The 24,853-nt window shown below is 48.7% G+C and overlaps 2 protein-coding genes across 2 annotated transcripts; one reads left to right on the top strand and one right to left on the bottom strand.

The window, feature by feature from the left end:
• Positions 1-1,499: 1,499 nt before the first annotated feature.
• Positions 1,500-5,038, bottom strand: LOC120896829 (dnaJ protein homolog 1). The gene has a single exon (XM_040301294.1). It carries the CDS (start codon positions 4,633-4,635, stop codon positions 3,580-3,582), a length of 1,056 nt encoding a protein of 351 aa, XP_040157228.1. The 5' UTR covers positions 4,636-5,038; the 3' UTR covers positions 1,500-3,579.
• Positions 5,039-7,270: 2,232 nt separating this feature from the next.
• Positions 7,271-24,834, top strand: LOC120901807 (ubiquitin carboxyl-terminal hydrolase 47). The gene is made up of 14 exons (XM_040310124.1): positions 7,271-7,518; positions 17,211-17,415; positions 18,579-18,677; positions 18,762-19,768; positions 20,570-20,861; positions 20,932-21,147; positions 21,225-21,392; positions 21,453-21,731; positions 21,801-22,257; positions 22,333-22,975; positions 23,051-23,387; positions 23,469-23,598; positions 23,672-23,867; positions 23,945-24,834. The coding sequence occupies exons 2-14, from the start codon at positions 17,227-17,229 to the stop codon at positions 24,093-24,095; spliced, it is 4,164 nt and encodes a 1,387-aa protein (XP_040166058.1). The 5' UTR covers positions 7,271-7,518; positions 17,211-17,226; the 3' UTR covers positions 24,096-24,834.
• Positions 24,835-24,853: the final 19 nt, after the last annotated feature.

Raw genomic sequence — 24,853 nt, 5'->3', positions numbered from 1 at the left:
ATTTTATCATACATTTTATTCTAAAATATTGTTGATAGGGTTTCAATTGTTTATTTCATTCCCGTTTTTCTTAGTTTGAAAATGAAAAGCCATACAAAACTGTCTTCAATCATTTGCAGTGTTTCTAATGTCCCATTTACAGTAGCCTTGATAGAAAATGTAAACAATAAAATTGTCTCAAGGTTATTCATTCGTTTGTGTACTCATTACTGTGTCAACGATTAGATTACGACTACAGAGGAGCAGCATTCACAATGAATTTGCTTCAAAATGTTAACATAGCCCTTCCAGCATATTTCATTCGACACATTACTCCATGATTTCACTTATCTACGTACGCTAGAAACAGATATGCCAACGGTATATTCTTTTCCTTTCGTTTGCTCGTGTCCGCTATAAATAGCCACTGAGTAAGACCAAACCCATCCGGAAATGCTCACGTCGGCAACTGGAGTGGTCAGCTGCTTAACAACATTGGCCACATTTGCCACATCTCGCCTCCCCCACGAACACGCCTATGGCCGACTCTATGGTGTCTGTTCTAGGGCACAGCACAGACAATTAGCATCGCTGTTTAATACCGTCCTAATGAATTCGAGCAGCAGTAGGCTAGAAATTTTGCTCCAAGTGCAAACCCGCAGTGCCGGCACGTGCCCCCTTTGTGGCGCGCTCGCGCTTGTGTGTCTCTCTTTCTTTGCGCCACAAATCACCCAAAACCCCCACCAACCTACCAGCCAAGTGGCAATCGAGCCTTCCCGAACAACGTGATTCGTCGTGGCAGGGCTGGTCGGCCCGTTGGTCGGTTGGCGCGAACCACCACACAAAATTCACACCAATCCAAACGCCAATGCCTACTAGTGTGTTAGTGCTTCATCAGCACACAACCGCAAACAAAACAGCACCACCTGATGGCGTAATCGATCGTGTTCCTTCTCGATTATGCACGGCGCCCTTCCCGAAAGCGGCACTAATTTAAATACGATGGAAAGGGGAGAAAAACAAACGAGAAAACTAAAATATTCCGAAAAATGTTCGAACCCGTTAGTTGGATGGAAACTGAGATGGAACAAGAGAAAGGTGAGCAACAAGAAACAAGCAAAAACTATGGAAATGGGGTGGGATGTGGGGTGTTAAGGGGAGAGAGCAGAAATGGTAAGATGCACTATCAAATGCCACGAAACGGGGTTAGATGATGACGTTTGTTTGGAAACATTTCCATTGGGGCGTGCTCGCACCATCTCGAACGTTTTTTTCTGGAGGATAGGAAGAACACGGGTGGCCTCACGGTCAACGGAATGTGGCGACGAGGCGGTTCAGTTACCTTCCAGACTCTCTCTCTCTCTTCCCCTACACAGCTGCTGAAAAGCACGTACAAAATGCAACACCAAAACAGCGGAACATGTGATTTTCGCCGCCTTCTCCGCCAACTACAGGGTTTCTTTCCATTAACATCTGGAAGGAATTTTAAATTAAAAACAAATAAACAAACACCGGGTGAGTTTCATTTTTCATCATTTTTTCCATCATTTTGGAGTGTTTTATTTATTAAACTAAAACAAGCTTAACAACAACTTCACGATCGCGCCTCCTAATAAATGTGTGTGACACCTTAAATAATACAAGTTGTAGTAAATCATACATGAAATGGTACACAGCTTCAATAAAGGGATAGTGGGGGATTGCGCAGCAGAAAGGGCACACAAACGGCGGAACAAAAACAAATAATAGTAATACGCTAAATCTCTATTGCTGCGTGGCCCTTTCGCTGACATTTTACATGTTTGTGTGTACTAGAACGTACTCAATAATCGATTTATCTAGTTCATTCAACCGTTTTGCGCCTTTGCCTTAACGATGTTTTCCTGTTAAACATTTATATACGCACACAAACAAACTCTTCTGTAATTATTCTTGCTTGGGATGGTGTGGGCGAGGTTTAAAATACAAGTAGGGAAAATGCACCTTCCTCAAAACCTTCATTCTGTCTTATTTAATCTTCAAATTTGGACTGTTTCAGTTTTAATACCTTATTTTTCGCAAGCATTTTCCCTTTACCACAAGTGCATTTTCTTTTTCTGTTTTACAAACTAATGTCAATTCAGTCTTTCCGATAAGGGGGAGAACTATTACTGCATTTTCTGTACCTTTTCTGCTGAGGCCTGATTTCCTGATTCCCACCCACACCGTGACCTTGATTGCTATTCCTGTTTGTAAGAGTGTGTGTGTGTGCGTATATATTTGCCTAACATTTGGCCAAGATGTGGTGCGCTGTGGTTGTTTTTTCTTTTGCATAAGTGTTCCAAATAGGAATAAATCATAAAACACGCGCACGACCATTTCCTGCCGTCTCATCTTCCTCGTACGAATTTCATTAACTAAACCGAGCTTATTAAATAACAGAGTTTAGCTTCCCCATCCCCATCTCTGTATCCCCTCTGTTGGTATTTACATGCAATTTGCACACGACGCATTTTATCCCTTTCCTGCACTGTCCACCAGAGCACACCACCAAAAGCCTACTTCAGACGCAGCAACAATGAAAAGAAAGGTACACATATCTATTCCGTGCTTAGCTTTTTCTCTCGCTTCCCCTTTCTCGCTTTTCTCCTTCGCGCTCTCGAATGCATCGCTTGCTGTGATTTTCCCTGCACGGTCGTGTGTGATTTTCCCTCCCCTATCTTTGGAATCGAAACAATGTACGCGCGCCCCACCCCCTTACGGTACCAATCACGAGGAGCAGAGCACCAACCGGACACGATGGGAATAGATATGCGCACTATTCAAACACGGCACACGGCATAATAATGGGCCGACGCACACACCTTGCTTTACTTCTAGAATCTTCGCCACGGTTAAAATGGTCCACCGCCGTTTGCCAATAGAGGGCGCCAAAACACAACATTCACACACACAGTCACAGGCTGTTAGTACGGCGCACCACTATTCTGTGCACATCTCCACACACACACACTCACTGTCCGATGGTAAGGCGATGGAGGGTGGGAGGATGGGATAATCGATCGAGATGCTTCTTTCGTCCCCAAAATCTCCCCAGTGGGATGGGGGAGGGGGGAGTGCTTTCCAGCTGGCGCGCGGACCATACACAACACACCCGTTCCGTCCGCTGTTTTCCACTCGCTTCACGCGGTTTGTCACGTAGACCATCGTGTGCGCGCGCGTTGCGTACTATCATCGTTCGAAGGTCTCTTGGGCGCGCTGTTGTGCTAGAACCTTCTCTCCGTGTGTTGCCCCTTCTACGCCGCGCTGTGGCGCACAGTGTGCATCATCCTGCTCTATTTACACCTGTGTTTTTTCGTTGCTTCCCGTTGCTTTCACTCTCGGGGGGCACACTCTTCTTTTCCCTCCGCAAAAGCGCACCCCCTTCCCGCTTGGAACGTTCGAGAATGCACTCAGCGCCGGATGCATTAGAGCGCAAACGTGCGCACTTGAGAGCGAGAGGATGATGATGCTTGCGGAACAAGGGGGCTGCCTGCTCGCGGTCATTGTCGTCGTCGTGTTCGGTTTGTTGGTGGCGCGGGAAGGTTTTGGTGTTTATATGTCGTCGGTCCCACACCCACCTTAGGCCACATCCATCGGGAACAGGTCGGCCAGGATTTCCTTCGTACTGGGGGACACCTGATCGGGGAAGCGGATGTCGAACGCCACCACCAGGTCGCCCCTCCGGCTCGGTTCCTTCGGGAAGGGCAGCCCCCGGTTCTGCAGCCGCTTGACCGTGTGCGGCTTCACCACTTCGCCCGCCGTCGAGATGGTAAGCGTTTCGCCGCTCAGCGTCGGCACCTTCACCACCGTACCGCACAGCGCCTGCCGCAGGGAGATCTTGGCCGTGTACTTGATATCGCTGCCCTCGCGCTTGAAGTGCGCGTGCGGTTTGTCCCGGATGATGAACACGATGTCGGCCGGCACCTTGCCCGGAATTTGGTCGCCCTCGCGCGGGAACGTGATCTTCGTGCCCGCCTTCCAGCCCGGCTTCACGTTGATGCTCAGGATCTTCTCCTCCTTCCGCGCCGACCCATCCTGGCCCATCACCATCTTCGAGATCTTCATCTTCTTCTGGCAGCCCGCGTTGACGTCCTCGAGCGACACGTACAGATCGTGCTCGATCGGCGGATCCTGCAGCTTCTGCTTGCGCTGCGGCGACCCGTGCACGTTGAACGACTGCGACCGGAACGCACCGCCCGGGAACCCGCCGACACTGCCGCCCCGCCCATCGAACCCGAACGGATCGCCGTCCATCTCCTGGTGGAAGATGTTGCCGCCCCCGTCCGTGCCGAAGAACACGCTGAACGGGTCGCTGGTGCCGAAGAACTGGGCGAACGTGGCGCGCGGATCGCCGTGGAAGTTGTACTGGAACTGGCCGCTCTGGCCGCCCGCACCCGGCATGCCGCCCGCGCCACCCTTCAGCCCCTCCTCGCCGTACTGGTCGTAGATGTCGCGCTTCTTCTTGTCCGACAGCACCTCGTACGCTTCCGCCACCTCCTTGAACCGTTCCTCCGCCTGCGGCGCTTTGTTCTTGTCCGGGTGATACTTTAGTGCCAGCTTGCGGTACGCCTTCTTGATCTCATCGTCGCTGGCATTCTTCGACACGCCGAGAATTTTGTAGAAATCTTTCCCCATTTTTGGTTTCGCTTCTGTTTGCTTTGTTTTACTGTTACTTAACGGTGTTCTTGCGCACTAGAAACACACTCGGCACAGTCACACACAGTGGTATGTAGGTATTCCAGAACGTTCCTCCTTGAGAAACAGGTATGCTGTACCGTTAGTTCTTTGGCACTGGAATTTGTCTTTTTCACCAAACAAATCGCGTTGCTTTTCAACTTCACTCTGTATTACTCACACTGTTTTCTTAAGCTACTCGATTGCTTTTTTCTTCGTTCACACGCTTACTACGTTACAGGACGAAAATGTTCACGTTGTACGGATGCACTGCTTTGCTTTGCTTCAGCAACAACAAAACGTATGCTCTCTGGGCTCTTGCTTGACTATCATTACCTTTACCTGCGCTCGCTGACGGAAGCTTTATATGAAAACATTTTTTCTAGATGCTTCTCGAAGCCAAACGAGAATGTGCCAGAAAGTTCAGACGTCAAGGGCCCCGTACTGTCAAACTCGTGCTCGAAGCTTCGGCAGCTCGATTTCGGGCAGTGTATGGGCAGTTCCCAAGTAGCAATTTTGAAAATGCATTTGCGTTAAAAATTCGGCATGGCACCGTGCAAATGCATGGTGAGATGGCTTAATTGCGTTAATTGCACTTCGGGTCCTTTTAGTAGCGATTACCAGCAGTTTAATATAAATGATATCAATTTCTGTATGTCTGGAAAAGGCTTGGCTTTAATGCTTTATACAGTTTGAATTTACTGGTTGAACTTCGATTCCCTGCCAACTATTGAATACGTGCTTTTTAGTTGGCACGTTTTTCCATACAAAAAAAAACTGAAATTTTTCTCGGTAAGCCAAAAGATTTTTGTGAAATTTTCAAAAACTAGTTTTCCCATATAAATGCATGCTTTTTACTTGAACTATCAGCCAACTATCGAGCGTTCAACTAAAACGCATGCCAACTAAAAAGCGTTCAACTATTGAATTCTGACTGTATACCATTCCGTCTTTCTACTCAAAGTCCATATAATACAGAGGTCGATGCATAGCTTGATTTTGGTCCACCATTTGGAAAGCTTGTTTTTGACAGTTAGATGAAAAAGCGTTCCAAACGATTCCAAACAACCATACCCTTTTAAGGGCTAATTGTGCATTTTGTGCTCAAAACTTAGTTTAACTATACATTTCTTTCTCATGAACGTGGCATGGAGGAGTTTTTTTCAGTAATTCATCACTTAAAAATGACCACAATCAGAAATCTGGCCCCTTAGCTTTGACCCTCTTGAGCTGCACATGATTTCGTCGTAATTTCGGGCACTGATCTTGTTGTAATTGATAATTTCACTATAATTCTATCTTTTCTTGATATTCGTCAACTTTTTAATGTACAATATTACAAAAAACGATGTAAAAATGGCCGAAAATGCTTTCAGTCCACTGCATGCACAACAACTAAAACCTCAATGTATGCTACGATGAAACTATTGAAGCTTTTTCATCCAGCTGTCAAAACTTTCCCACGCTTTTTGATCAAATGTTCTGGATGACTCGACCTCTGTATTATATAGACTTTGTTTCTACTCTTGTCGATCTTTAGTAACTCGAGCTTATCGACCTCCTGTCCTTGTATTATTTAATTGAGTTCGAAGGGCACGAAGAGTTCTCAAATTTCGAAAGAGCGAATATATCCTCTCGGTTAACTAATCCTAAATTGGATCCAAACGGCTCAATATCCCAACCAAGTGCCACAGATTAAGCTTAAACGATCGGACAATCAAGTATTCATAGAAGAAGAAAAACGAAATTTTCATAGCTTCTTTGGTTTGTTCAACAGATGGCGCCTTATAGCTCATTGTTGTATTGCTGTCCTTTTCTTGTACTGTGTTTCGTTTATCTTCTTCTTAATCAATACTTTCCAAGCAAAAATCAATAAGAATGGTCTGCTAAACGAAGCCTTTTTAGATTCCTTTTAGGTTGAGATCTTGATCCGTTACAAATTCGGTTTATGGTCGTTTAACGGATTTGTATCAGTTGGGTCGTACACATCAGACACATCACATCAGTTGGGTCAGGAGTACCAGACTCGCACGAGCGGTTTCTAATATTGTGAAACAATATTTGAAACGCTTTTGTGAAAGTTACATCAACAAATTAACACTTTAAACACTGACATTTTGCACCGACTTCTTCGTTCTGGACACCATACATACTTGCTTTCTCTCACTGAACGATACAATAATTTTGCTAGAAAAAAATAACACCAACTGACAGCATGTGCAACGGCTGCTTTGAATTTGCGCTTGTGTAGCCGTGTGCTTATAATACTGCCGCCCAAAAATCTGTCAACGATCTTCAAGCACAATGGTACGCAAACATGAAAATATAAAGAATAGCAATAGAAAATTGATGTGAAGCATTTTGAAATGTATGCATACAGAGATATGAAAAACTTCTGATAAGTTGATGACATAGTCGTCCCCTTGTTGATGTTATCATTGTTTTTAGCACGATAAAACGAGCGAAACAAAAAGAGCTACCTGAACTGTCAGTTGCGTTTACCGCTGCCGCTTGGGCTGTCCGTCGACTGTGCGGGCCGAGCCCACTGTTCACATAGCGAAGGTATGCCTATATGTGTATGTGTATGTGAGTGCGTATGCTCCTTTTCATTGGGCTCGTCTGACGACACACGAAACAATTGAACCACTCGCAGGAAGGCAGCAGCAGCCAGTTTTCTCACTGAAAGCACCCATCATCCGTGTCCCGGCGACCAATATTCGACGGGGACGTGACGTACGTGCGTGCGTGCGTGCTTGTGTGTTCCCAGTGTGCAGTGGTGTGTTGTAGAGGAGCAGTAGCCGCAGGAAACGAATCGGCCGATCCCATCCAAGGGCTGGGTAAGAGGTAAATAGTGGTGCGTGTGCTAATTGCAGGCTGTGTGGTTGTGTGTGTAGAGTTGTAGCAATCTGTGTGTTTCGTGACGGAGATTGCTGGCCCCGCTTTTTGCCCCGTTCCGCAGTTTCCAGCAAACAGGGTGGAAGGCATTTCGGGAGCGGTATCATCATCATCCCCGACCCAGGCCCCGTGTACGGGAATTTCGGGATTGCTGTGTGCGAGCGTGTGTGTGTGTGCGTGTATCGCGGTTCTGCAGCAGTATCGTCCGTGGTGTGAAAAGTGTGTGTTTGTGTGGCTGTGGTGGGTGCAGTTCTGAAGAAGTGTAGCTTTGACCGTGCGTGTGTTCGATTCGCCAGCACCAGTCATTCGCGGGGAAGCCTCATCGTGCGTGATTGAAACGTGCAAAAGGAAGCTGACAGTCCAGAAAGTACAAGTGAGTGTTGGAACAGGATGGGAAGATGGCCACCACAACAAGCCCCGCATGAAGCCCTCGTCTCGGTGGAGAAAGGGAGCACAGCCGTAGCCGGGCTGGTGGAGTGAACCGGAGTGTGGGACAGGAGAAACTTTTTTTTTATGGTGCCCTGTTTTTTCCCACTGTCCACCGTCCGCCCCCCGCCCCATCGGTCACTTTCGTATTCCGCCGGGAGAAACCGAACTCTCTTCGACTGACAGCAGCTGCAGCAGCAGTAGACGCACGTACGCGGTTGGGGCTGCGCCATATAAGCCCGTCCGTCGGCCAGCACCACCATCATCGCCATCATCTGTGCCCGTTCAACCGCTTCCGACCTGCTCGATTTGCGCTATTTTGCACACGGACTGGGGCGGGGGCTACGGGCTACACGTAACGAGCACTTACACACGCCTCGTCGTCTTACACCGCGCGCCCGTACTTGGGAGCCATTTTTTCTTTGCTCTCTCGCTGGCCGCGACTTTCCCTCCTACGCGCGGCGAGACACTCTGCAGTCAGCACCGCAGTCACGGAGACTTTTTCCCGTTTCGACGCAATGCGTACAAAAAAAGGCGCTAACTGCACACAAATCCCTGTGCCTACTACTACAGATCGTCATTGCTGCATTGGTTATTCCGGGTTTTTTTTTCGGGGTCTCACCTACTGCGATGAACATTAGCATGTACAACCGGAGGAAGATTATGGTGTACCTGTGCTCTGTTATCGCGGCCACGGCTGTGGGGCGCATGACGTGCGTGAAAAAAAAACGACGATAATACAAAGAGAGATACATTCCAGTGGACAAATAATACCACCGGCACACAACCAACTCGAGCTGCTGGAAATTGAAGATGGGGGAAGCGAGTGGGGAGGAACCCATTCACATCTTCACCCACTTGCGTGTGTCGAAGGCATGAATCGCGAACGAATTTACCTTGCAAAAGGCTTTTGGTTCTGCTGCCTTGTTCCGTGGAATTGTTCTTCCTTCCGGAGCGGTATGACGCACAAAAGCTTGTTTCTAGTGAATCCCCCTCCCACCGTGCCATCAAAGAACCGGCGAGAAGTGATGATTGAGAAATTGCCTACATCGAAGGTACTCGAAGGAGCCAACACAACAACACGGCGCAGAGAAGATTCATTCCCATTTCCCTTCGTACGAGGGCAGGAGCATAGCAGGCAAAGGGAGAGAGTGCGAATGCGGCAGGGTGTCCTGCAGCGCATTGACCGACGAACGAACCTGCCTCCCTCCCCACCCAGTGCGCTTGCATGATGATAAGCTTTTTCGTAACACGGATGCATACTTGATCGCGGTAGTGCTGGGTGGTGTCCCCGGCAGTGACGTTGCATTTTCCATTGCTGGTTACTTCATTTTCGTTCCGTTTTAGGAGGATCGGCTTGCCATCGGCACGATGATAATAGCGGAGCTTTGGATTGGATTTGGAGAAGCAAAAGGCCCCAAAAAAGAAGAAAAATTGGAACCTAAAGAAGGAATGGAAACATCGAAACGCGGAACGCGAACGCATACATAAACATAAATGCATTCGTTGGCGATCGGAGCTCTGAGGCTTAAAAATGCGATTATCTGCGCAAGATGCGAGCGGGCTAAAGAAGACACTGCTGCTAGAATCGAACGAAACGCACCAGGGACTTTCTTCGGCTCAGCCTCGGGGCCCGGCCTGGCCGTGAAATTTCTGCTGCGCTGCCGTGCTGCCCGCTGCACAATTGATTGGGGAACGCAAAGAGCGCGCGGAACCGTTTTGCTTTGGTGTTATCGGTCAAACGGGCCACACCACACACGGGGCGGAAACAATCACCAGACGGCAATCTGTGTGTGCAAGTTGACTTTATGCTCTTCTGGCCCCGTGCACACACACACACATTGTAGTAGCGTCATCTCTTCGGTCAGAAGGGGGCATTATTGCCTCTTATTTTGTTTTTGCTTGCCTTTTTCTTGTATTGATAATACTTGTCTCGGGCAAAGCAAACCTTTTTCTACTACTGCATGCGTTGCCGCGGTTGATAATGGAAGGAGCTGCAAGGGAAAAGGTATCATTTGGTGAACAAACACACACCCAACGCCTATCGGGCCTAGCTGCTCTTTGGCATGATCGATGGGAAATTTGCGCAAATTATTGAATGCTCATAAAAAAGGGACTTTAAATCTGTTCTGCGCCATCTGTGGTGATCTGTTTCTTGCAGATGTAGATAATAGATAGCTTTAGTCGAGATTTTAGTATAATTTTTTACACTTTGTTATGGAAAAAGACAGCTTTTTACAGTTCAGGAGAAGTTCATAGTTAGATAGTGTTAGGTGAAACTAGAAAACACCCCAAAAGCTGCTTCATTTTCACTTTCAAAGAATCAGTACATGTTGACCCGGACGGATTCTGGCGCGACGTACATTAGCGACAATACGTAAAACAGTGAATCGTTTCAACGCCACCCCGAACATCCCAAAAACATGTCGTCTGCGTGTCCAAATGGGTGAAAAATACTACATTAAAACACAAACACACACACACACACACACGGGGTTTTGGTTCTCGAGTACTAACATCTTTGCGGCGTAAAATGGATTTCCCACTTGAGCATGCTGGGTGGGCAGAGGCGCACACACACCAACGGCACCGCCAGTAAATGCGTGCACAAATATTGCCGGCTAAAGTTCTTCCTGCTTTTGCTAAGGCACCGGTTGTTTGTGTGTGTGTGTGTGTGGGACGTATGGTTAAAAATATCCTCATCCAAAAAAATAACCACGCGCGCGCCACTCTCTACGTACGTACCGAAACGCACCGCAGCATTATTTTGCCACTGCCGAGCGACAGGATTCCGAATCCCGCGGGTCGGGTTGTGCGCGTTCTGTCACCCCGATTGGTTGGGTTGGCGGACCCATTAAAACTGCGTTTCTTGAACTGCGCTCGTTGGCCACAGAGTGGATGGGAATTGGGGGTAAATGGGGCTGACAAGGGAGAGCGACCGGCTTGGTTTAACACGCAAATGTCATTCCGTTCAGCCTTCGGATGATCAGGGATCGTGGGGATCGAGGGGGAGGGAATACGCACTTCGCACGATCTCGAACGAACTTCTCCTGGTGAAGTTTGTCTCCTGCTCTCGATCAAGTCGGTCGTGCATCCTCCGTGTCGTCGTGTCGTGTGCTGCGGAGTACGTTACAACCATTTCCGCTCGCTATCAATCCCGGTCGGGTGATCGTGTGTGTGTGTTTGTGTGGTGACTGCGTGGCAGTAGAAAACTCAACCTAGGCAATGGTCCTAGTTGAGGTTGAAGAGGAGCAGGGCCTAACGCTCCTCTTATCGGTGGTGTTTGCATGATACTTGCAATAATATCTGGATGTGAAAAGTTTCAAAAATTCCAATCGCACGACAGAGTGCCAGTGTGTGGTGCAATTGACATCGAACGAGTGCAACCACCACCTCTCCTAAGGGAAGAAAGGATTACGAAACGTCGGAACCGTTTTATTTCCCCCCATTTTTGTAGCGCCGGGGCTTCTTCTTAGTGACATTACGTGCAGCCGCAGCAGCAGCAGGTTGGTTGTCGTCTCTTCGCGGTTAACGTCCATCATAATCATGTGCGACGTCGATGACGTTAAACATTGTTCAGCCTTCTTCTTTTTAGCTTTTTTTTTCGCGCTTACGGAAAACTTCGCCTCCACGATCGAGTTGGTGGTTTTCGTGTCGAAGCGGTGAATCACGCCGTGGTCCGAGGTTCACACACAAACCCGTCGAATGGGACCGGCGCGCATGGACACACCGAAAACGGTGCAATTGGAACAAAACAACGGGCCCATATGGCGCAAGTGGATCAACCGGGAAACTAAATATAGGAATTCTGTGTCTCTTTGAGAGAGAGACTGCCAGACAGCAACCATTTCCACACCGATGCAAATGTGAACTCGGGGTTGCAAATGTTGCTCTCCTGCAGTTCTTCCCTTTTTGGAGGCGGCGACTCGGTGACGCTCTCTCGCGGGGCGATGTTTTGCTTCCTTTTCGGTTGCAACAACACGCGTTTTGCATTAGACGTTTGGAAGGTGTGGACGACGGGTTTGAGTGCTGCTACTTTAGCCGGCACCCAACTCAACACCACGAACGACGTCGCGGTGTGTGGAGGTTGTTAGGAAAGGGTATGACATGCGCACACAACTTGACTGCAATAGGAAAGGACAGGAACACAACACTCACACACAAATGCAGGCAGGGAACTGGTGCACTTGACTGACTACCAGTTTAAACCGCCGCACCACGCGTTCGTTTCAATCGGTGTGAATACGATTCTAAGATCGTTCTAATGAATAAGTTATGGCTGTCTGTGAATAGTAGATGAATCACACGTGGGTGTGTGGTAGAGATCTTAGTTTCATTCAAACATTTTGGGTAGCTCTCATTGAAGAGGAATGTGAAGAATTTTGGCATCAGTTTTTGATAGCTTTTAAGCAAAAGATCATTGATTTGCGAACTTTATGCATAAAACGTTCCAACAATTATTTTCTTGCTTAGATAGTGTTTTTTTTGGTTTCTTCTAGGGTATATATGTTAAAACCTGTTTAAAATACCTGAAAGTAAGACTTCGTTGCAATATTTTCAAAGAAACAATCGTCCTCCAGATCTGGATTCGATCTCACCACCTCACCACGCGTGACTTTTTCAGGGGCGACACTAACCAATTTCACCACGGACTCATATCTCGATTAACCATGTAATTCGGCATCATAAAGCTAAGCTACAAAGTTCTGTAGGATTCTTTTATACTTGGAAGATGATCTAACCCACCCATTCGCCCTCGTTTCCGGAAGTGTTTGTTTTTCTTTTCGTTGCTCAAAACTCGACGAGCGGTTCAAGATGGAGATTTGCCTGTACATCGCAGTGCTCCTGCCTTGCTTCTGTTTACAATTACACTGCAACGACGCCCACCCATCCTCGAACGTAATATCCTCTTTTGCTCTCGATTCACAACTTTTCTTTCGGTTTTTCGTCTTGCTCGATGACTTGCCCCGGTGGTTGGATTGTGTATTAATTTCACATTCATCCACCCACCTTCCAAAAAAAACAATCACGCGAACAAGTTTAATAACCGTTTCCCGCCGTGTCGACGCCTGCTTATGCTTATAGCTCTTAGCTACCGTCTGTGTTGGGTTGCTGTGGTGGTTGGTTTGGGGGTTTGTAAATTCTTACATTTCCCACCGTGCTCACAAAACAGCCGTTTTTTCCTCTCAAAAACCATGTGATATCGGGAGGGGGAGGGGGTGACGGGAGGTTTAAAAATAGCGCACCCAGATTGTGCGCGCCCGGCACACCGTCTTCTCACTGGGGCGATGGGTCTTGTGTATTGGTGAAAAACTCCTTCGTGTGTTGTGTTCCACCCTGTCTTCAACAAGGACAGCCCGGTCTAGGCATTAGTACACACCCCACGAGGAGGAGGAGGAGAGTGATGCTGCAAAAGTGAACCTTTTTTTCGTGTTTGCAAAACAACACGGTCACATTAGATTTAGCGTTCGTGTATGCTGCGTGTCAGATGCACTCGCCGAGCTGCGTTGACCTGCGCAGCGCCATACTGTGCGCGCGATCGTTGCGCGTTGTTTGTAGGAAAGAACATGTAAGGAGGGGTTTGAGGTGATGTATAAAAAAATCAACCCCCCTCCCCCCTTCTCCCCTTTTCTTGGGTCTTTTAGTATGTAATCTCACGCTTTTTCGGTGCTGCGCGGCGGTTTAGCTTATCCAGCAGACGAACGAACGAACGATCGATTGGAGATCGGCTCTCTCGTGGTTTTGGTGTGGTCGCTCGGGTATGAGAATTTTTGGCAAGCTGTGGAAAATCGTTTCACCCAGGTTTCTTTACCCCCCTTGTCCTTCCTTACACAGGGGCTCAAGCCGCGCCATTCCATTCCCCTTCGCCTTAAAGGGGTGAGAGAAACTACAAATAAGAGAAAGATGAGAGCGAGTCTTTGGTTTTCAGGTTGATCCTAGTTGGCGTTGCTGTTAATTCGCAGCCACACACATACACACACACAGCCGAGTAGTGGTTCTCGCGTTTCGTGCTTCGCAGGGACCGGGCGGGTTCTCTCAATACGGCCTACCGTTTGGGGCCAGTTTCCGATCGGATGCTGGCGCGCGCGATTCGCTCGATCGTCTTAGGACGGTTGCCGTCCTAATTTTTGTGCTTGTGCTTGTGTGTGTGTGGTTCTGTGTGATCGCCTTTATAGTACTTTCTCTTTCGCGCACGAACCAATAATCATCATCATTTGGTGGTGAAGCGATCAAGAACCTCAAACCAAAAAAAAAAATACACCTACGCAAATATTGCTTACACGTGTGCGTGTGTGTGTGTGTGCAGCAGTTGCTCGAAATTCGTCTTGAAACTTTAACACACGCTCCCTTTAGAAACGGTGCAAGAAGAAGAAAAATTTCCACTTCTGTGTGATGGTTGGGAAATTTGCGTAGAGGAAAATTTTCACCCAAAATACACGCCCGTGTGTGTGGGTGTTGTTATTGGAAGTGTATCTCTGTGTGTGTGGTTGTGTGTTTGTGCTCTGGTGACCTAGGTCCAGTGGACACAGAAATGTGACACGCAATAGCTTGACTTACGAGAAGAAAGGTCTAACCTCTAGTACGCGCGAAGGGGTCAAATCGTGGCTCCAAACATTGTGAATCCCAAACGACTTCTTTGAAGAAGATGACTAATTAAACCATAAAGAAAAATACACTTTCTCTCAGTGTGTGTGTGTGTGTGTGTACTTGTGTGGGTGCATCGCGTGTCCCGTGTCTTGTAAATCAAGACTGTTCTTTCTATTCTAACGTACAAACGACACGCGAGATATCGCCTTCTCGGACGGACATTACGTCAACTCGGTCGGTCCATCAGTGTGTGTGTGTGTGCCCTAGTAGCTTCGAAGGATTGCGCCCCCGGGGGTCGATTGCGCGGCGCCGCACGACCTCTTCGGCAAAGGGCCGCCAACATGTGTTCGGTGTGTAATAGATTCGTTTGTGGGGTCACACAGATTATAGTACGACTGCTGCTGCACTTCTCACCAAATCGTCACTGTAGAACAATCCCCTCTATTTCTATTTCAACTATACACTTTCCTCCAGATTGCAGGGATCACTAGGAAAATTCTACCTTTTCTTGTCCGTTTTTGGCAGTTGCGTTGAAAATGGTGGTGCCCCGTGTTGTCATGGGCCACAGCTCTCAGTTGGCATTGATTATTTGTTTTGGTTTGGCTGCTGTAGGGAGCGGGCAGAGCAGGGCAGTCCGTTTCTTCAATCGAGGTCAATAGCCACAATTAATATGTGTAACGAATTGTGTAAATACCCTTCATTATTGTCCTTTCCATTTGCTTTGTTTTTTGTTCTTCCGCGTCATCTAGCCCGAAACGATGAAGCTGAATTATGAATAAGAATGTGGTGAAAGTTTTTTGTTTTATTTTTGTTCGATATTCCAAGAACTGTCAGCAACGTTCGAAGACTTTGTTATCCTTTTTTTAAACAATAATCATAAATTGTAAGGAACTGTAAACACAAACAATCATTGTGGTTTGTTGTGGTTCAAATCCTGTTCCACTCTATACTTCTTCTTGCGAAACGAATCAAGGACCAAGTGGAGAGGAGTTGTAAATTTCGTCATTTTATTCTTGTAAAGTTCCTCAAATATGGTATTACCTTATTACATTTTCCTATAAAAAATTGACTTTAAAAGATTTAACTTCAGGCTTCACAGATGCTGCCTATTGTACTACCAAACCCCTTCTAAGATATAAAGGAAATTCAGTAAAATCAGATTAATCCTCTAATCTTTGCTTCACTTCTGCTGCCTAAAATACACAAAACGATCAGAGTTATTTAATTTGCTTTCCGTTTCGTTTTTGCACCACAGCGCGCCACATGCAAGAGCGCCACCAGAACCACCCTTCTGTGTCCTATCGGTGGGTCGCCGCGCGTGAATGTGTGTTTTTGGGGGGATTTTATTTTTAAATTCACGTTCTCCTCCTTACGACGACGCCCATCATCCGCCCGTCCCGCCACGGGTAGGACCCATCGCGCCGCGTTGCTCTCCTTTACACTTTGCTTCACTTTTTGGCGTCGCGAATCTTTTAATGTGTGAGGTTTTTTGAGTGTTTTTATCGTTGTTTTTTTTTTTGGCACTTAAACACCGTTCATTCTTGAACCATACGTATACCGCTCAGCATATTATAACACACACACGGTAGCTAAGTTTTGGTTGGGGCATAAAGGTCCGGTGTCTCAAGCATTTGATTACATTTTCAACTGTATGCGAGGCAGAGCCGTCGTCCCAGAGCACCATTACATACATTGCAGGGAATTTTGAAGTACGATTCACCCCCCACACGCGGGTCAAGCTCGCTGGCGATCGCTGGCAGAAAAGGGCGAGAGACGGTGGTTTGGTTTCGTTATTTGGTTCACGGGTTAATGCAAATGTGCTAGTATTTGGGCATGCTTTAGGGGGCGAGCCGAAGAAAACAATGAAGCCAAAGTTTGTGTAGCCAAAGCGAAGGTTAACTAACGCAGCCCAAAACCCCCCACCACCGAGGGGCGATGAATCCGAAGCGCAGCGATGGCGATGTGTTGTTTATGATGGGCTATGAATCCCTTCAAGTGATTCATAGTCGAGTCGCTCGTAGGGAACAAAACACGGTTTGACCGGAACAACAATCTCAGCTCACGTGCGGCCGACACGTGACGGAACACGGGTCGTTTTGCTTCCTGTAGATGTAGTTGTGTATGATGTTTACTTCAACTTTATGATTATTTTATGACAATTTATGCCGCCACGGTTAATGGACAAATAGCAGAAAATGTGTACATAATATCCAAAAAGAAAAACAACACATTTTAAAGCGATCATACGGAGGAATGGGGACTGTTATGTAGATTTTACTACTGTTTAAAAAGCAATTTACAACATCTGTAAACAACAAACACATATTATTTATCCTAACCGAGCCTACATTTGCATCTTCCACTAACAACTGTTTCTTTTATCATTTCACTCTCTTTCATGTAACACCGATCGATTCGAATTGGATGCTGATGATGTTCGCTCATTTCCCTCGTGCAACACCAATTTGTCACCGACTTTGCGGCGCGCAAACGAAAACAAAACCCACATATCACGCACGCACATTTGGTTCAACCACTGCGCACTGCTGCCTGCCTGCCTGCCGCGCAACGAACGATCACGACGACTACGACCACGACCACAATACGCGCGGGTTTTTTTTTTGTAGGTAAACCGAAAATAACATGGTATGCGCCAAGGACGACGAAGCGCTCTGCACCATCAGAGACGTCCGACCAGACGCAGTACAGAAACGCTTTTCCATAACGGTCCGTCCGCACTATACCGTCGCCACGCTGTACGAGGATGTGCGGCTGCAGACGGCATTCAGTGACTTCGAGCTACATCTAATCGGTACCGAGTCGGACGTACAGGTAAGCCACTAGGCGGACGTGTTGATCGATCTTTTAGGCGTAGTTTTGGTGCCGTGACTAGGATAATGGACTAAAAGAAGACTCCAAAAAGAAGAATAATGAAGCTTTAAAACGACCTTTTTCAGTTCCAAACTTTGCAACAATCTCATCTACATTGCATTACTTTCCTAATGAACTCTCTGCTCTTATCAGCAAACAAATTCCGTCTTATGTAACAGGAGAGGAGTGTGTATAACCAATGTCAAGTACAAAACATTATTACCCTGTTTTATGACGCGAACTGCCTCCCTCCCCCCATTCCTTGCGTAAAATTGTTTGTAAACACACATTAACTTTGTTTTGCCACGGTTGTGCCCTACAACGCGGCTTAGCTGGCTGGTCATCGTCGTCCCTATGCGACCGCAGGAACTTCATTCATACTTGAACCCCTTTTTTTTTTGTTCGTCTCCCACTCTATCAACAAGTGGATTGGGTAGTGGTGGTGTCAGAGCAACATAAGCCGGTCAGTAGCAAGTAGTGGCAAGAGTGCAGTGCAATCGGGCCTTACTTGCGGCGTGAAATAAACACAACTTGTTCAATTATTTACAATGCAAACCGCATCAACAATGTGTAATGTTTACGCAATGTGACATAATTACTGGTTGTGGGAAGGTTGTTTGACTTGCGCAGGGTAAAGACCTTTTCTACATTCTGTGCAACAATCATGCTTAATGGGATCCACCGTTTGCCAAAACGGAATTGGCGATGTTGCTCCGTTTTTCTCCTTTTTTCCCCTTCAAATGGGACACAAAAATGTGACAAAAATTTCAACAAATCTGCTCCTCTATGAGGTCGATAAAACTCCCTAGCTTTTCCTGTCTCTTGTCCCGTCCCGACCGCATCATGGGCCCGATCCCGGAGAGTGTTGACAAAAATTGCGTTAACACGCTGGGCCGGGCTATTTTCGGCTTGGCTTGAATGTGATACGCTTTTCGCACGCCCGGACGATGAAGATGATTTATGGATGTTGAGCGCGGTTCTGTTCCGTCCCACCGCAGCTGTGTTACGTGTGTGTGTGTGTGATTATTGTTTTGAGTTAATAAAAAAATGAGAAAAATACGACTAAAACCTGTCGCTGCTAAACTAACTACACATTTCTTGGTTGGTTTTTTGCTTAATTTCAGATTCCTCTACACGAACGGCAACAGGAGAAGTTAGCGGATGTTGGTATAAAGTTTGGTATCGTGAACAACTTTACCATTGTTCCGCGGATGTCATTGTTGGTAAGGCTTTTGTGCAAACAAAGATCGTTTGCCCTCCGGATACTAATTAGCAGTTTGGCTTTCTCTTCTTCCCCCTTCCAAAAGATGCCCGCGGAGGATATGTCATCCGATGACGATCTAGCGCTAGGTGCATCAGCAAGCCCGGTAGAGTCCGGTAACTACAATATCCCAGAGGCGACGGCAATTCCACCACCGATCCTGCGGCGGTTCAACAACGACATCGAAATACACAACACCGCGAAGAGCAACAGCTTACCGGCGATCGCAGCGCCACCGATCAACAGCATGAGCGGGGGCAGCATCATCAGCAACGGCTTCCACCATGGCGATGGTGGTGGTGGTGGTGGGAGCGGCGATGGAGGCGGAGGAGGGCTGGGGGGCAGAGGCCGAAGGTTTGGGGGCGATGGGGGCGAGACCGAAAAGGCGCCCCACTTCCGGGGGCTGGTGAATCAGGCGATGACCTGCTATCTGAACAGCTTGCTGCAGGGCCTGTACATGACGCCTGAGTTCCGGAATGCGCTGTACAACTGGGAGTTTGACGGGGAGGACGAGGCCAAGTCCATACCGTACCAGCTGCAGAAGCTGTTTGTGAACCTGCAAACGTCGCCCAAGTCGGCCGTTGAGACGACGGATTTGACGCGCAGCTTCGGGTGGGATTCGGCCGAGGGCTGGCAGCAGCACGACATCCAGGAGCTGTGCCGCGTCATGTTCGACGCGCTCGAGCACAAGTTCAAGCGCACCGAGGAGGCGGACCTGATCAACCGGCTGTACCAGGGGCACATGATCGACTACGTCCGGTGCCTGGAGTGCAACACGGAGAAGCAGCGGGAGGACAAGTTCCTGGACATACCGCTGCCGGTCCGCCCGTTCGGCAGTACCGTCGCGAACGAGTGCGTCGAGGACGCGCTGCAGGGCTTCGTCAAGCCGGAGATACTGAACGAAAGCAACCAGTACTTCTGCGACACGTGCAACAAGAAGTGCGACGCGCACAAGGGGCTTAAGTTCACCAAGTTCCCGTACATCCTGACGCTGCACCTGAAGCGGTTCGATTTCGACTACCAATCGTTTCACCGCATCAAGCTGAACGACAAGTAAGTGTTGGGAGGGGTTTTTTTTATCAGTGCTGCTAAATGTCACTATCAATGTCATACAAAATCTGACTGGAACAAAATCCATGTCAGTGTCACGTACTCAATTGTGATAATCATAGGTGATACTCAAAACGATTGGTGTGATAAATGCATGCTGCGTGACATTTTGCGGCCATTGCTTCGTCATAACGTCAGTCATTATGTCATGACTTTTTTTTTACTGTGATCTGTTCTGCAAAATGTCACTGACATAGTCATGACAAATTCCGGCTGAAACAAAATCATGTCAGCGTCACGAGACGCTGAACTGTGATGATCAGAGGTGAGACTCAAACAGTTGTGGCGACCATCACATGCTTGGTGACATTGTGAGCATCCAACTCTTGGTCAGTCACTTGGTCGCGACATTTTGTGATGGTGATGCTTGTTTGGGACCACACGCCAGGTATATTCCAAGAATGTTGTGAATATCACTGACAGAAAATGTCGTGACCGAGTGAGTGATCAATAGTTGGGTGCTAAACAAAATGTCATCAAGTATGTGATTGGACCACCCACTGTTTGAGTCTCACGTCTGATCATCTGAGTCGTGTACGTGAGATGATTTGAGCTTCGTTTCAGACACGAGCGTTTGTGACAGAAACAGTGGTATTTGGCAGCATTGTTCACAGCTACCACGGATATGTTCATTGTTTTCGGTGGTGACTATCATGTGATTCTCATGATATCTTGTTGCACTGGGTTTTATTTTTTTCCTTTTTTAACCATCTTTCGTCTTGTCTCATTGCGTTCTCGTTGCAGAGTGACTTTCCCGGAGCTGTTGAATCTGAATCACTTCGTCAGCTCGACGCCTACGCTCACGACGAGCACGATTGCGGCGGCGGCTGCGGCCGCTGCTGCCGCTGCATCCACCACCAACGGCACCGCTAACGGCAACGGGCCGATGATGATGGAGACGGCTGAAAACTTTATGAAATCGGACGAATGCAGCACGACGGACAGTGGGTCGGCGCTGGAGGAGGATTCGTTCCAGAACGGTGGCACTTCCGTTTCATCGACGACAACCACCCCGAACGATCAGTTTATGGCACAGGTACGGTTCAGCATGAATCGGGCCTTTTGAATGTTAGAATCTTAACGAGTGCTTCTCTTTTCTCCCACAGGATGACGATGAAGGCATTGATATGGATTTGACGACCAACGGTGACAGCAAGTCGTCCCCGGTTAACAACAGCTTCAACGCACCTGGTCCGTACAAATACGAGCTGTTCGCCATCATGATCCATGCGGGCAGTGCGTCCGGTGGGCATTACTACGCGTACATCAAGGACTTCAAGAGTGGCCGCTGGTTCTCGTTCAACGATCAAACTGTTCTACCGGTAGGAAGCAAGAGCTTTGTGCTGTACTCTTTGTATAGAGCCATTCTAAGGTAACAATTTGCATTCCCTCTAAATAGATCACGCAAGAGGACATCCACAAATCGTACGGCGGTGGGTCATACAAAACGTCCTACACGGGGGCATACACATCGAGCACGAACGCCTACATGCTGATGTACCGTCAGATCGACAGCGAGAAGAACGCACTCCCCATCTCGGAGGAACAGTTTCCGGACCACATTAAGGTAGCGTTCGGGTGTAAATGGTTATTGAGCATTCTTATTTATCCGCATTTAATTCCGCAGCGCTTGGTAATGAAAATACGGGCCAACGAGGGCAACCACAGCCGCGATCATCTGGACATGACGCGGCTCACGGTAGCGTACGAAAATCCGCGAACGCGCACCATCAAGGGCCACAAGATGGCGGTGTTTACCAGCTCGACGCTGGCCGAGACGGTGCAGGAAGCGGTTCGCGTGCTGCACCTGAAGGGCACGGTGCCGGTGGAACGGTGCCGGCTGGTCGGCTACGACTGCAACGCGCGCACGATCGAGCGTAGCTTCGAGGGGCACGAGGAAAAGACGGTACGCTGTCGGGGTTGGATTTATTAAAAAAGTGCCTTAGGTATTAACATTTCCCCTTTCATCCGGTAGATCGACGAGGTAATGCGCATGCTGAAGCGCTGCGACTCGCTGCTGCTGGAGGTGCGCGAGGAAGGCGAAACGTTCGAGGAGTACCAGGTGCAGGGCGTCATGACGAAGGTGTACAAAGTGGATGTGAACGGTCGGGACGTCGAGGGGCCGGTATCGATACGCGCCAACCTGTCGCAAACGGTCGCCCAGTACCGGGCGATCATTGCGCGCAAGCTGAAGCTGAACCCGAAAGCGATATTGGTCGGCATGACCGTGCACAAGGAGAGCGCGAAGCTGCTGCAGACGGACGACGCCACGCTCGAGGACGAACACTTCATCGAGTACTGCAAGGTGTTCGTGACGGTGGCTCCGACGGCCGGGGACGATCGCGAGCAGTACGGTGCCCGCTTCCGCCACTTCATTCAGCGGCTGGACCATCTGGTGTCGTTCTACATCGTGCTGCCGAACATGGATCCTGGTACGGTTGGACGTTACGCATGGTCTTTTCGGTGACCAATACAGTGTTTTCCATCTCTATTTCACTCCCTTTTAGACACGCTCGAGAGCCTGTCCATTCCACGCCTATCCAAAGAGACGCTGGCCGCGATTGCGGCAGCCGACAGCCCGATGGCCGGTGGCACCGGAGACAGCAACAGCGAGGACAGCAGCCTGAGTGATAACGACCGCACGCTGGTCGAGGATGACTTTGTCCACATCAAGCTGAACGGCGATCTGCATTTGACCAACGGTGGCAGCAGCGGCGCTGGTGCGATGAGCAACGGGGCAGCGGCCAAGGGCAGCAGCAAAGCCACCGCCACCACACCCACGAGCGCCAGCAACGGTTTCAAGAGCGACGACGAGGAGGAGGACGAGGACGCGAAGCTGGCCGAAATGCTGCAGGAATGCCGGGCGCAGGAGTACTACTTCAAGGTGACACCGTTGAACACGGCCAGCAGCAGCAGCAATGGTGCGAGCAATGGCAGCTCCGCCGACGATAGCACGCGCAGCCACAGCACGGACAGCGGCAGCCAGAAGCTCGTCCAGGTGCTGATCGACAAGCGGTCGTGCAATGCGTACTTGAAGTACCGGCTGCAGTCGTACCTGCAAATCTCGATGGACTACTTCAAAGTGTTTTCCTCCGACGCGCTCTGCCCCACGAACGACAGCGCCAACCTGCTGAAGGAGCTGGAATACAAGTAAGTGTGTGTGTGTGTGTGTGAGGTGGTAGCTTGGTCCGTAGGTGGTGTGCCTAACTGTACGTTTGCTTGCAGGGATGACGATCGGCTCGCGCTCGAGCTGGGCCGCGTGCTACGCAAGGGCGAGTATAAGCTGAACGTGAGCTACGTCAATGTGAACCAGATGACGGAGGAGATGGACAACACGCCGTCCCTGTGCAGCACGATCGTGAAGAACGGCGATCTGGTGGGCCAGATCAAGGCCGACATCCTGGCCAGCCTGCCGGCGGCGCTGGGCGAGGGCGCCAAGAAGTACGCCCACCTGCACTCGAACAACTGCCGATTGCGCCGCAAAGGCATCAAGTATCTGACGACCGTGTACAAAGACGATGAGCGCATCGGGACCGACATCACCCTGACGACGAATGTGGATGTAAGTTTCGGATTCGTTTACCCGCTAAAAGAGACCCTTTTGTGTTCTAATCGGTCGGTGCTGGGTTTTGTCGTCCAATAGGTATTTCTGCAAGAAGTCGATGATCTCGCCAGCCTCACACCGATCGATATTAACGACGTGGTGCTGCTGGTGAGAAGATGGCATCCGTCGGAAATGAAGCTAGGCAAATTCCAAGAAATCCTATTCACTGGTAAGCTTTGGGAAGATGGTTGATTACGACACCTCAATAACAATTAATAACAACGATGCTTTATCCCTTGCAGACAAACTTGAACTGACGAAACATCTGTCCCGAATCAGCGGCATCCCGGAGGAAAACATCGAGTACGTGAAGATACCACAGACCACGCTGCACCGGGACAGTGTGCTGAACATTCAGAACGGTTTGCACTGGGTGTCGACGCCCCAGCACGCCGATGACTGTCAAGTGTATTGCGCCGGCACGCTGCTTTACTACCGGTAAGCGGAACGTCCATTGACTCTCTCTTGTACATGTTCCTAAGCGCGAATTGTGTTTTCCCTCCCCCCACCCGCAGCGATAGTACGGAACAGCTGAAGGAGCTAACGCCCGAGGAGCGCAAAGAACTGACGAAGAAGGACAACCGGACCAGCTCGACGTACTCGCCGCGGAAGGAGCGTGCTCTCAAAATCTATCTGGACGCATCGCCCAAGAAGGCCGACGACTGATCATCATCATCGCCGTCGGACGGTGGAGACGTTGTCGTCAGCAAGCGAAAGAAAATCTGTCCCTAGGAGCGCCACACAGCAGCCTGCACAGGAGACAGGAGAGACACACACCCTTCTCCGTTTAATTTATCGTTATCGTTTGCTGTGTTTGTCGGCTGAAAGGAAAGGAAAGGGTAAAACATAAACCCCGCCACATGGCTGGCGCAGGATGATGGAACACTGGCTTGGAGAAAGAAGATTGTGTATTCTCTCGCCCTTTCGCTCACTCACGCTGCCGATCATATGTAAGCAGATCTCGTCGACTGCAGCGCGCATCCCCGGTCTATATCGTATTAAAGTCAGTTGTGTTTATTTATCTTCTAATCTATAAAACGGCGCGCGTCTCTGTGGCATTGGGGTTAGTGATGTGACACGCAAACAGAGAAAACAACAATTCAAATTAGCTGTAAGAGAGAGAGAGAGAGAGAGAGAGAGAGAGAGAGAGAGCGCAGAGAACAGTGGGGCGGGACTTTGTTGGCGACACACTTTCCTCCCGCCGGCTGGGGAGAGACTGCCAAGCGCGGGAAGGTGATCATTTATTATTTACCTGTAGCTTGTGTGTATAGGGAAGTGAGTGAGTGAATGGTGACGCACAGTGAGAACGGGAAGGCGTTACAGTCGCCGGAAGACGGTTTTTTTGGTTCGTTGATGTAGCCTTTTTTTTGTTTGTTTTTCGTATAAAAACTAGTTTAATGTACAATTTGTATCGCCCTTTTGTT

The sequence above is a fragment of the Anopheles arabiensis genome, chromosome 2 (genome assembly GCF_016920715.1).
Source record: "Anopheles arabiensis isolate DONGOLA chromosome 2, AaraD3, whole genome shotgun sequence".
Taxonomy (NCBI): Eukaryota; Metazoa; Arthropoda; class Insecta; order Diptera; family Culicidae; genus Anopheles; species Anopheles arabiensis.
Note: the sequence above shows the minus strand (reverse complement) of the source record. Positions and strands in the feature narration are given on the sequence as shown.